This window comes from Spermophilus citellus, assembly GCF_964194105.1.
Source record: "Spermophilus citellus genome assembly, chromosome: 1".
NCBI classification, from domain to species: Eukaryota; Metazoa; Chordata; class Mammalia; order Rodentia; family Sciuridae; genus Spermophilus; species Spermophilus citellus.
Genome location: NC_138182.1, coordinates 279,939,165 through 279,952,442, shown reverse-complemented (window position 1 = coordinate 279,952,442; position 13,278 = coordinate 279,939,165). Strand labels below are relative to the sequence as shown.

Here is a 13,278-nt window from a genome sequence, read left to right as displayed (position 1 = left end):
AGAAAAGAAAATCATTGAGCGTGATTTGTGGTTTTATTACACATGTATTATCTGATGGGAACTTTAATCTGCCACAGAATGTACTTCATGATTTAGATTTTAGTAAGAGACCTCAGGATGAACCTTTTGTTGATTTTACTCTTCTTGAAGCCTCATCTTGTTACTCTGTTGAGGTTTTGGGTGGTGGGATTGGTCCTTGTATAAAAACAGGTTATCTTTCTTGGCTTTCTATATTGGTAGTGTTTATATTTGCTTCATGTTTTCCCAGAAATACCAAAATCCTGTAAAAGAAAGGAGAAGTTAAGTTACATTGTTTAGGGGGTAGTTACAAGCTTCCTCTAAACCTCAGCAGTTTAAAGCAGCAGCAGGTTAGTTTCTCATTGACCCACATTTCATGCTTTTGCTAACTGTAGTCACCTGGAGAAATGACTTGCTCCCTTACCAAATGCTTCCACAGCCATTGAGGCAGGAAAGTACAAAAGTACATTATGATGAATTGTATTCATTGCCTCCACTTATATACACATCACTGTAGTTCATGTTTTATGGACCAAAGCAAATCAGTTTTTATGCCTGATTTCAGAGGTGGCAGTGAAGTGCGAATTTCCACAATATACCCAGAGAGGAAAAACCCCAGAAATACTGGGGGAACAATGCTTTTGATATTCATGGTATCTGACAAAATAATTCTTACCAGGTGGATGAAGTAAATGTGCGCTCATTGGGTACATTTTAATCCACAGCTTCACTGGACCACATTTTAGAGAGGGAATGGTAATTCTCTTTTATTATTTGCTCTTTTTTTCCCCACAAGTCTATTTAGACACTACTGTAGAAAGTCTTTTCATTTTAAAAATTAAAAGCTTAAATACAGTAAAATTTACCTTTATTTAATGTCTCTGTAGACAAATGCATGCAGTTCTGTGTCCAGCACAATCAAGGATAAAGTAGTTCCATCACTTCCCCTCCCCAAATATTCTTGTATCCTTTTATGCTATTCCCACCCTTCACTCCTAGTTGCTGACAGCCACTAATATGTTTATTTTTTATTTTTTAGTTGTAGATGGGTAAATACCTTTATTTGTTTATTTATGTGGTGCTTAGAATCGAACCCAGTGCCTCACACGTGCTAGGCAAGTGCTCTTAACACTAAGCTACAACCCCAGCCCCCACTTAATCTGTTTTTGTTCCTAAGAATCCTTATTGTGGATGTTCCTAAGAATCCTTATTGTGGATGTTTCCAGAATGTCATGAATGGAATCATACAACATGTACCCTTTTGAATCTGGCTTCTTTCACTTAATACAGTGCATTTGGTATTTGTCAACATTGTTGCATACTCTCAGTAGTTCATGCCTTCTTGTTGCTTAGTATTGTGTTGTTGGGATGACCCCTGTTTATTCAGTACAGTTGTGTAATTCACAGTTGTGGTTGGTTGTTCCAGTTTTAGGGACTGGATTCATTACACATATACACATAGGTTTTTGTGTGAACATGAGTTTTTATTTTACTGGATTAAATCTTTAGGAATAGGATTGCTAGGTAGTATGGTAAGAGGTTTTTGGTGGGTTTTTTTTTTTGCCATTTTAATAGTATGCCGTGTTAATTTACTGTTATTTTTTTTAAAGAGTTTTTATGGCTAAAATATAAATAAGAAAATTTGATATTTTTTTAAATGTAAAATTCATTGATATTAAGTATACATTGTTGTGCAGCCATCACCATATCGTGATTAAAATTTGCATTTTCATAATGACTTTTGAATTTTTTTCCCATCTGTGCCTCCTTTGAAGAAATATGTGTTCAAATTCTTTGCTAATTCAAAATAAAAACTTTTCTTATTAAGAGCCCCCTAGACTGGGTGCAGCGGCTTATAGCTATTATCTCAGTGACTCGGAGGCTGAGGAAGGATTATCGTTTAGTCATAAGCATGAGGCAAGCTTTAAGCTTGGAGATTTTGTTTCAAGAAAAAAAAAAATAAGAAGACTGGGGATGTGGCTCAGTGGTTGAGTGCCTATGGGCTCTATCCCCAGTAGCAAAAGAAAGAAAGACTCCAATTAGTAAAGTGGACAAAAAATTTGGACAAATAATTTGCAAAGAAAGAGAACTTGGTAAATGTTTGGAAATGTTCAACTTGACTAGTGACAAAACTTCTTTTTAAATAGCTGCTGTACTGCCTAGTTATTTTTTAATACTTATTTCAATAATATATGTTTTACTATAGGGAGCAGTCTGCTGTGCAGATGGGAAAATATTTAATAAAGCTGAAAGAGTCTGAAGTAAACATATAGAATGTTGGTATTGTAAAAAAAAGATTCAGTAATATAACTTGATTGCATGATGATTGATAATTGGGGAGGAAGTGTATTAAAGTCAAAGGGAGTGCTTTTTAAAATTGGGACTCTATTTTAATCCTTATTTCTTCACTTAGTTAATAATTTACTTAGGTCTCAACTGAATAGAGTTAGTTAATATAAGGTTTCCAGCCAGTTTTCTGATAGTATGACAGTCTCGTAATATGCCATATCTCTTGCATACTGTTTTCTACTTAGTCCAATGTGCCTTGGATGCATTACCTTACCCTACTATATTTACCCTCAGTTTCCCAAACTATAAGATTGGTATTATGAGGATTAAAGGAAATAATGCATTCTCATTGCTCAGAAGTCTGTCTGAACATGGTAGGAATTAAATACCATGATGAAGCAGAAAATTTTCTTTTCTCTTATTTTTCATTTTCTCCTGAGAGTTAATTGAGAGAGGAAAAACCCAACAATAACTTAAAGATATTTATTCATGTCTGTGTAATATTTTAATATTTTAATGGAAATAATGCTTTGTGAAATAACTGGACATTTTAATATTTTGACAGGATATATACATATTTTTTTAAAAAATATTTCTTAATTGTCAGTGGACCTTTATTTATTTATATGCGGTGCTGAGAATAGAACCCAGTGCCTCACATATGCTAGGCAAGTGCTTTACAACTGAGCCACAACCCCAGCTCCTTGACAGGATATATTTTGACAGTATATTCTGTAAAGTATTTACACTGTTTAAAGTATTTCCATGTATTATAATTTGAGGAAAAGCTTATTGATATGTTTGTTCTTTCCATTCTTGTCCACATAGTACATGGGTAAGTTACAGAGTCAGCAGTAATTCCTAAATTGAATAGAATTTAAGGAATAAGTATTTCCTTGTGAATTTTTTTTAATGTTCATGGAGAATGATCATTAAACTGTCATTAGGATTTTTTGTACTTCATTATAATTTACTACTGATGAACATAGATAAATGGATGATTTTAGGAGTTATTAATTACTGCTTGGAAATAGTTATATGATAGAATTCCACTAGGGGTGATTTTTTTTCCCCAGTTGAGACCAAGCTGTCGTTATTTTCATGTAATGAGACTACATAAAATAACAGATGGATTGATGCACTTGTTTTTCCTCTTGCAGAACTCCTGGCCCAGGATATGAATCATCCTTTTGTTCAGTGTATCTTAGCTGTATGCTGTACCCACATGTTAGTCATTTAGTAGCAGTCTTGGTTATCAGTTTGATTCTCATGGTATCACAATGCTTATGTTTGAACATCCCTTACTTTACTTAAAGATGACCCCAAAATACGAGAGCAGTGATGTTGGTAATCTCATTACAGTATAGTACTAAAATTGTTCTATTTTATTACAAATTATTGTTAGTTTTTACTTTGCCTAATTATGAAGTAAACTTTATCACAGGTATATGTGTATAGGAAAAATAGGGTTTGGTACTATCCTCAGTTTCAGATATCTCCTGGATTTCTTGGATTGTATTATCCTGTGGATAAGGAGAGAGTACTGGATTTCTTTGAATACTTTTTAGCTCTACTTTTTTTTCTTTTCTGACTGACATAAATGTTAGATTATAATTATAGAGGTCTCCAAGGATGTGGTTTTTTTTTTAAATATTTTTCATTGTATGGACACAATACCTTTATTTAATTTATTTATTCTTATGTGGTGCTGAGGATTGAACTCGGTGCCTCACTCATACTAGGCAAGTGCTCTACCACTGAGCTACAGCCCTAGCCCTATTTTTTAAATATATTTTCTTTCTGTTGTTTGATTATTTTCTTCTGTTGTATTTTCAAATTCACTGATTCTTTCCTCTTTCCTTTTTGTTCTGCTCTTAAGTCTATTTATTTATATTTTACTTATTGTACTTTTGAGTTCTGAAATTTCTGCTTGGTTCTTTTTTATATCTTCTATTTCTTTGCTGAAGCCTTCAGTTTCATTTCTTTCAAAATGTGTTGTAATTGCTCATTAAAATATTTTTATGATGGATGCTTTAAAATACTTGTCAGATAATCCTAACATTTCAGCGTTGACAATTGTTGTTTGCCTTCTCTCATATAGGTTGAGATTTTACTAGGAAACTAGCTTTGACCTTGCGGTCTGATTAAGAAGCTCCACTTCCAGGGATCCAAGTTCTTATTCTAGACCAGCGTTAAACAGAGCTTGAGGCTTGATTTTAGATTTGTTGTGTTTGCTTAGTATTATGTTTATTAGTTTGTCATTCAAAAGGATGGGGGTCTTTTAAAAGTTAATGTCCTAATTTTTGGGTCTCCCTAATTGGATATTCTGTCACCCCATCCCTATCCTCACCCAGTGGGTATTCCCTTGGAGTGAACAGTGTCTCTGTCGATGAGCACCCTTGGAGCTTGCCACTTCCTTGATTCTACCACAACTTTACGTTAGGACATGCAGGACTGAGGCACCTTATTGGGGTCCATATTGTGTAATGTAATGAGCCTACCACATAATCAATCCTATGTGTATATTATTATCCTGTTGTTTTTGCCTTTTTTTGGTGGCAGTTTGCCAACAAGGTCTATGCTTGCCTTTCCCTAGTCCATATTAGGTAGCCAATCAGTTACCCTGTCCCCAGTGGCAGTCTTTATCCATGTTACCCCTGGCTGTGTCCCCACTGCCTTCCTCTACACTATATCCCATGAGACATGCCTGAGGCCTGGCTGGGGGGATGGCATCCCACATCTGGTGTTGCCCACAAGTACTTGTTCTTGCACTCACCCTGCCTAGTTAGTTGATTCTTGCTCAAACACATGCCTGTATCAAAAATTAGTCTGGGGGTATGTAAGTACTTGATATGGTTATGTGAATGGCTTTGGTTGGCATTCAGCTCCTACCTGGATAACTTGGTAATTTTTTAGTTAATTTACATCTGTGGTGCCATTGGCTCTGGTGATTGTAGATAACATAGATCAGTTGCAGAACCCCATCACCCTGTCACATTTAGGTGGTGTTGCAGTGCCTTCTGTGGCCATGGAATGTGACTTGGAATATAGTTCATTCTGCAGAGGGAGCTTAATAAACTAATAACTCTATCCAAGGAAGGTGAAGTGGAGTGAAATTTTCTACTCTCAACCCTAGAAGGCAGTGACAAAGATAACACAGGACTCTGGAGATCTTGGAATAGATACTTTTTTTGAGGAGTTCCAGGAATTGAATTGAGGTGCTTTACCACTGAGACAGAGTCTTGCTAAGTTACTTAGGGCCTTGCTAAATTGCGAAGGCTGTCTTTGAATTTGCAATCCTTCTGCCTTAGCCTCCCGAGCCACTGGGATTACAGGTCTGCACTACTGTACCAGGCAGGGTACTCTAAATCTTTTAAGGAGGGTAATGTAATGAGCCTATCACATAATCATTGAGCCAATGATTACAGGGCGAGTCTGGTGCTGACAGCCAGTTTCAGTGCCCTACATTGAATTTACTGTAGTTAAACGGCTTGTAGTTGATCCTGGCACAGGGAAGGGTTTGTTGTCAGGGAGCTCCTGTCTGTCTCTTGGGGCCCTCTTTGTTTTCAGCTGTTTCACTGGGGCTGAAGTATACATGTGGAGAAATTGTAGCATCCAGAGCAGCTATAGGCTGCCTGGATACCGTTGCTGGGAACTGTGGAATGGGAATGTGGTTCTGTTTTCTTTTGGAACTTTGTGGAGAATGATTAAGTATAAGGTGGAGGTATTTGTGTTGCACCTCTAGAGCTCTTAAACCAGTGTAAATCTTAAACCAGTGTAAGACCAACTGAAGTGAAAACTTTTGCCAAGGATGTTTTCATTACTCAAGGATGAAGGTGAAATGGGGAGGTTTAAAAGGGGTTAGGTCCTATGTAGTTTTGACCATAAAGATTGGAAATGCCTTCTATAGACTCTGCCTGCACTTAATTTGAATCAATACTGGCAACTTCACCAGACTGTGCTATGGATGGAGCTTTCTTTGGATGGGATGTGTGACTTTTCTCTTTTGGTGGAGAGATTTGTCTGGTTAATTGATTAATAGCATGATAACCAGTTAACTGATTCTTAGCACTTGGTATCTCTCAGCTTTATCATGTGGCATCTGTCACCAAAGATTTAAGCAGCCCAAGTCTCTGACTCTTGTGCACATGGTCCTAGGTATCAGCATTTGGCCCTGAGGGATAACTGAGGAGGTCTACATAAAAGTAATAACCAGATTTCAATATGTGGATCTGTGGAGGAGCTTTCCGAAGCAGGCTAGTGAGTGAGTGCGTGCCAAGGATCAGTTGTGGTTTTCTTCTGAGCTGTGTTGTTGGCCACCTCAGGCTAAAGAGCAGGCAAATGTTTTTCTAAAGCTGCTTGGTGTGGGTGGTGGGGAAAACTGTCATTCTTTACATAGCTATAGATCCTGGACTCCCATGGCTTCTACTTATGGTGGCCTCTGGTTTACCTCTTTCTGACTTGGCATCTTTGTGGTCTAGTCCTCTCAACTCTAAATATGTGTATTTTTTTTTAAAGATGTTGATGGACCTTTATTTATTCATATATGGTGCTGAGAATTGAACCCAATGCCTCACACATGCTAGGCAAGCGCTGTACCACTGACCCATAACCCCGGCGCCTATGTTTCTTGTTCTTGTGGAAGAGATTAGGATAGGGATTTCTATTCTTTGTTGCCACCTGCCCTCCGCTGTTATTGATTTGAGTCCTCAGGTGTATTTTTGTGGAGCTTAAATTGTTAGGACTGTTTAAACTGCTAAACTATCAGGATTAGAGTTTAAAATTGTTAGAGTACTAATGGTGATTTGTTTTTGCATATATTTTTTCAATACTTATAGGAGAGTTTAGTTTTAAAGAAAATCAACAGTTTCTGTTATTTTCAACTTTATTTATGGAGCCAAGGAACACAACTACCTTTGAATCCATTTTCAGAAAACTTAGTTTCAGATACACATTTGCATATCATCTTAATCATGATTGTCAGTTCTCCATGCTATTTTGCCAAGTGACAGATTATTGTTTTGACTAAAAATATTTTTGTATTGGTGGTCTTTAAAAATTTATAACCAAGAGTAATTCTATTTTTCTTTTTGTTAACAGACATATGTAGAGTGTGTCGGTCAGAAGGAACACCTGAAAAACCTCTTTATCATCCTTGTGTATGTACTGGCAGTATTAAGTTTATCCATCAAGAATGGTAAGTCATAATTTTAGAAAATTGTATAACTCTGAATTTCAGTCATCTACACAAGAAGAATGATCATTTCAGTGAACTTGCTCTATAATTATTTTTAAAATTTTTGTTGTAAAAATTTGAAAAATTGGAAAAGAAATTCCCATAGTTCTTTAAGCCATGCTTGTTATTTTGGTATAATTGTGAGTATCCTCTTATTTATTTCTAGCATAGAGAAGTTATTTTGTCTTTGGGAAATATTTTCTTTTTTAAGTTTTCAGTGGCATAATAATAGCTTACATATATGAAATACTTTGTATCAAGAACTATTTTCATGCTTTATACATCCTAACTAATCTTTACATGAGAATTGTGAAGTAGGTACTATTGTTATATAGACAAAGAAATGAAAGTATAGACAGGTTAAATAACTTTTCTTAGGCCATGTAGTCAGCCAATTAGTGACAGAACTAGGATTCAGACCTAGTTACTAGGTACTAGTATTAACCAGTGTTAAAACTGATTATGATGCTTGGGATTTTCTTATTCATTTAACTCTGAAGAGATTTTAATTTAGGTTGAATGAACCTTTTTAAGAGAAATAATATATGTATATATATTTTTTTGTCTTTAGCAGTTGTAAATTCTGTAATCTTAGAAGGCAGATAAAGGTTTAAGAATGTTCTAAATTTGAAATTGTCAAAATTGTTAAAAGCTCTATAATATGTTAAGTTTTAATAAAAACAGAACATTAGTTTTCAGTGAAACTTCAATTTGTTGTAAATATTGTATTTATGAATGTATTTCTAATTACAGCTTAGTTCAGTGGCTGAAACACAGTCGAAAAGAATACTGTGAATTATGCAAACACAGATTTGCTTTTACACCAAGTAAGTTCTTTAGATGTTTTCACATTTGATTATTACTGGCAGCAAAAGGTGTTTTAAATGATTGTAAAGCATCAATTTTTAATTTCATTGTCTTTGATAGTAATAGGAAAAAATGCTTTTTTCATTTAGGAAAATATTTTTTAAATTGGTCATCTAACACACGTTTTATAGGACTCTTTCCTTTTAATTATAGACAAGTTCAAGCATATACAAAGGTAAAATGAATTCACATGATGTACCCATCACTCTGTGTCACCTGCATCTCAACCCATGGCCTATTTTACTTTGTCTATGCTTCTTTATTTCCCCATCCTTTTTATTTATTATTTTTATCTGACCTTTTAAAAATAATCCTGTCATTTATATTTTCATTTGTACCTTTTTTTTCAGAATGTGGCTCTAAAAATGTAAGGATTCTGTTTTAAAAAATACATATTACCATTATCCACTCAGGAAAGATAATGATGCCTTGAGTTCATCAAATATTAAGTTTGGACAATCTTTTGAGCTAAAATTATGTGTATATTAGAATAATAGTAATAAAGACAAAGTTTTAACTCTCCTTTTTTTTCCTTGAGCCTGGATTTTTTGGGGGGTGTTGGGTGGGAGGTGATTTGAACCCAAGGGCACTTAACCACTGAGCCATATTTGTAGACCATTTTGTTTTTATTTAGAGTTAGCATTTCGCTAAGTTGCTCACAGCCTCACTATGTGCTGAGGCTGGTTTCGAAAGTGCTCTCCTCTTGCCTCAGCCTCCTGAGCTGCTTGGATTACAAGAATATGTCACCACGCCCAGCATAAGGACTGACTTTTTAAGCTCATATTTTATAAGCCTTTTGTAAATATTCTGCAGGTTTAAAAACTTTTAAGTAATTCCTATGCCTATTGATAAAAATCTAATATTACTCATCTTAAATGGAAGACTATACTGACAAATAATTAAAATTTGAAGTATAATTTTTCATTTTGGAATCTCAGTGTGTTGCCCTTCTCTCCCAAACATCTCTTATGTTATTATTTTTTTTAAATCCTTTTGTACTGCTCAGTATAGATACTGTAAATTCATGTTAGTTTTACTTTGTATTTGACAAGTATAAATAATTAAAAATCCACATTTTCACTCTTGGAGCTTTATATTCATTGCCATCAAAAATGTCAACTATTTTGTGGTCTTTTATTTTTTTGTACTGTATTAGTTATAGAACTATACAAACTAGTTGAATGTATTCATGAAGTTTAATAGGAAAATCTTTGGGCTTCTTTTGAGTCCAAGAAATGCTGCTTTTGTATATTTTAGTTTTTATTTGATCTTCTTATGAGGTTTCCTTTATCTTTCACAAAACTCTGTTATTACTGGCTGAGTGACTTGCTCTTTTATACCAAATATCCTGTTGAAGTCAGTGATTGATGTTTGTATATTGTAAAAAGTTAATTACCAGAAATTGAACCCAGGCCCACTGGACCAGTGAGCTACATCCCCAGCCCATTTTTGTATTTTATTTAGAGACAGGGTCTCACTAAGTTTCTTATGGCTTCGCTAAGTTGCTGAGGCTGGCTTTGAACTCAGGATCCTCTTGCCTCAGCCTCCGAAGCTGCTGGGATTACAGGTGTGCATCACTATGCGTGGCCAAAATTTACCATTTATTTTTTTCCTTGAATGTTTGTGCTGCTGGGATTACAGGTGTGCACCACTGTGCCTGCCAAAACTTACCATTTATTTATTGTTTTTCCCTGAATATTTGTTTGTACTGTCTGTTTTTCTGAGTTACCTGTAGTGGAGCTTTTGAATAAGCAGTTGTTTTTATTGGAAACATTTAAAAATGCTATTTTTCTAAAATCTGACAATTTTCTTTTTCCGAGTATGTTGAATCACATTTTGCAGAGAAGGGGAAGATATGAATTTATCATTTAAAATTTTAAGTACTATGTTGAAATTAGGGGAAGGGTTGGCTTAATATAAGACTGTGGCTACCACATGAAATGGCTTCACTACAGTTGTGCTTTTTGAGTTCTGTGTCCTCATGCTTGTGTTTGGGGGAGTTCTTTCATGATAACATGATATCAACTTCCCTTTTGTTCTTGTTTCTTTTACCTGATACATCTCTATCTCTATCTATCTATCTATCTATCTATCTATCTATCTATCTATCTATCTATCTATATTGGTGGTATTGGGGATTACACCAGCTCTTGGATCACATATTCTAGGCAAATACTCTACCACTGAGCTACATCCCCAGGTCTTTGTATTTTATTTTGAGACAGGTTCTCACCAAGTTTCCCAGGCTGGCTTTAACCTCCTGAGTAACTGGGATTATAGGTGTGCCATTATACTGGGCTCTTGACCTGATATTTTATGGCTTAGGAAACCAGATAATTATATTGTTTGAATGCTTAATCTTTTCTTCCTGGTTAGGAATTTTTTTTTTGTTGATTTCCATATTTTACATGTGATTTGTCTCCTAAGCCGCTTCTTGGGTAAATGTAGTATTGTTGTAACTATTTGATTAACTTTATTTTCATTGGAAAAATATTTAAGCACAATACATATATTGAACATTAAGATATTGCAGTGTTTATTTTCTGTTTATGAATTAAGGCATTTTAAAATCCTCATGAAATCCTGTGTATGCTTTTCCCTCTTAAAGTTTATTCTCCAGATATGCCTTCACGGCTTCCAATCCAAGACATATTTGCTGGACTGGTTACAAGTATTGGCACTGCAATACGATATTGGTTTCATTATACACTTGTGGCCTTTGCATGGTTGGGAGTTGTCCCTCTTACAGCATGTGAGTATTCCTGCTTATGTCAAAGTTACTTAAACATTGTATAACTAATATTATAAGAAATGTTGCCCCAGGCTATTGTTTGAATAACATTTAATTAGTTGGTATTTAATGTCATATTGATTAGGAAGTCTTGTTTAGGAAATATTCATCTGAACTCAGCCTGAGTTTGATTTTCATTTGGTGCTGGGGATTGAACCCAGGACCTTGTCTCAGCTAAACATGTTCTAGCATTGAGATACAACCAAGAATGAATTTTTAAACAGGTCTGTTTCTTAAATGAATGTGAGAAAGAAGAATACAGTATACAGAGGTTAATGATGAAAGTTCATGAAAGAATTTAGAAAGTAAAAATGAAACCATAATTAGAAGAAACTCAAATTTTATTCCTTGACTTATACAGGAGCTTTTAAGGTCTCTAGTAGGTGGATTCTTTTGGGGTCTCCCCACCTCCTTTTAAAGATATAAGATCTAATGGTCCTGAGTAATTGGGAAGCTTATCTTTCAGATATAAGAAGCTCTCTGGGGGCTGGGGATATGGCTGAAGCAGTAGCGCGCTCGCCTGGCATGCGTGCGGCCCGGGTTTGATTCTCAGCACCACATACCAACAAAGATGTTGTGTCCGCCGAGAACTAAAATAAATAAATAAATATTTAAAAAAAAAGGAAGCTCTCTGGATTTTGTATACTAACCAATCCTCTTAGGTGATTATTGTTGTTCTTCTTTTCCTTAAAGACATGGAAAATAGTATATGAATGGCAGAATATATAGATATGATTTCTTGGAATTAAAAATAAGCAAGATTTTTTTTTTTTTTTAAGAGAGAGAGAGAGAGAGAATTTTTTTTTTAATAATTATTTTTTATTTTGGCGGACACAACATCTTTGTTTGTATGTGGTGCTGAGGATCGAACCCCGGCCGCACGCATGCCAGGCGAGCACGCTACCGCTTGAGCCACATCCCCAGCCCCTAAGCAAGATTTTTAAACAAGTATGTAATTAATATTCTTATGTCTGCTAAAATAAAATTAACGTGATTACCTGTGGAAATGAAAATATTGAAAGATATACCAAATAGCAGAATAGGTTTGTTGAATAGTGGATTAGTGAGACAGAAGACTTAGTCAAGGAGTTCTCCTAGGTTGCAATTAAAGAGACAAATGTTCCAGGTATGAGAAAAACATTGAGAGATGAAGGCTAGATCTAGTTGTTTTAACAGCTACTAGTAAATAGTTCTATTAAGGCAAAAGAGATAATGGAGGTGAGAAAATGGTGTCTTTTTTTTTTTTTTTGGCAAGAAAATGACAATAAATGTAAAAGGAAAAAGTCTCATATTCCTGAACAATCTCAAATTTTCTAGAGCTAGGGAGTATAGTAAAGGTATAGCAATGATGTGCTTCCACTTCTGAATTGTCCTACAAAGTAGAGAAAATCAGACTGCCATCAGACTTAAAATCAGCAATGTGTAATGCTAAAGGAAAGTCCACTTAAAAACTTAAAATTTGGCAATATTTTTGAACTTAAAATTTCTCACCCGAAAAGACAACATAGAGAAACATTTCATTAGATGTGAGGGTTTGGAAAGTTTACCGTTTCAAACTTTTTAATGAAAAAAAAAAAAAGTTTTAGAATACACTTTAAATGAGCAAGGAATCAGAAAGATGTGAGACTCAAACAAGGGTGGGCTGGGGCTGTAGCTCAGTGGTAAAGTGTTTGCCTCACATGAGTGAGGCACTGGATTTAATCCTTAGCACCACATAAAAATAGAGATACTGTGTGTTTATCTACAACTAAAAAAATTAAAATAAAAAAGAAGTGCTTCTTATAATTAAGCTCATTTATTGCTAATCTGTGATAATTAATAGTTCTTAATAGCTTGGTACTAAAATTCCAAGTAACCTTAACATGGAAGCAGTTGTAGGGAGAGCTTTTTAAAGTTGCTTGACTTATTTGTGAGATTATAAATTCTCTACATATAGATAGAAAGATGATGAATAACTGTGAATTAAGATGTAGGGGTATGCTGGGTGTGATGGTGCACATCTGTGATCCCAGAGGCTCAGGATGGTCTGGCAGAAGAATTACAAATTCAAGGCTAGCCTCAGCAACTTAGTGAGACT

General features: G+C 35.0%; 1 protein-coding gene across 1 annotated transcript in view; it reads left to right on the top strand.

Annotated features, from left to right (window-relative positions):
• The window catches only part of MARCHF6 (membrane associated ring-CH-type finger 6), an 83,777-nt gene that overhangs the window by 20,668 nt on the left and 49,831 nt on the right, over positions 1–13,278 (top strand). Inside the window, exons 2-4 of the mRNA XM_081303826.1 lie at positions 7,408–7,504; positions 8,297–8,370; positions 11,019–11,162. Coding sequence (XP_081159952.1) covers positions 7,408–7,504; positions 8,297–8,370; positions 11,019–11,162 — 315 coding nt within the window. The remainder of the gene's footprint in view (positions 1–7,407; positions 7,505–8,296; positions 8,371–11,018; positions 11,163–13,278) is intronic.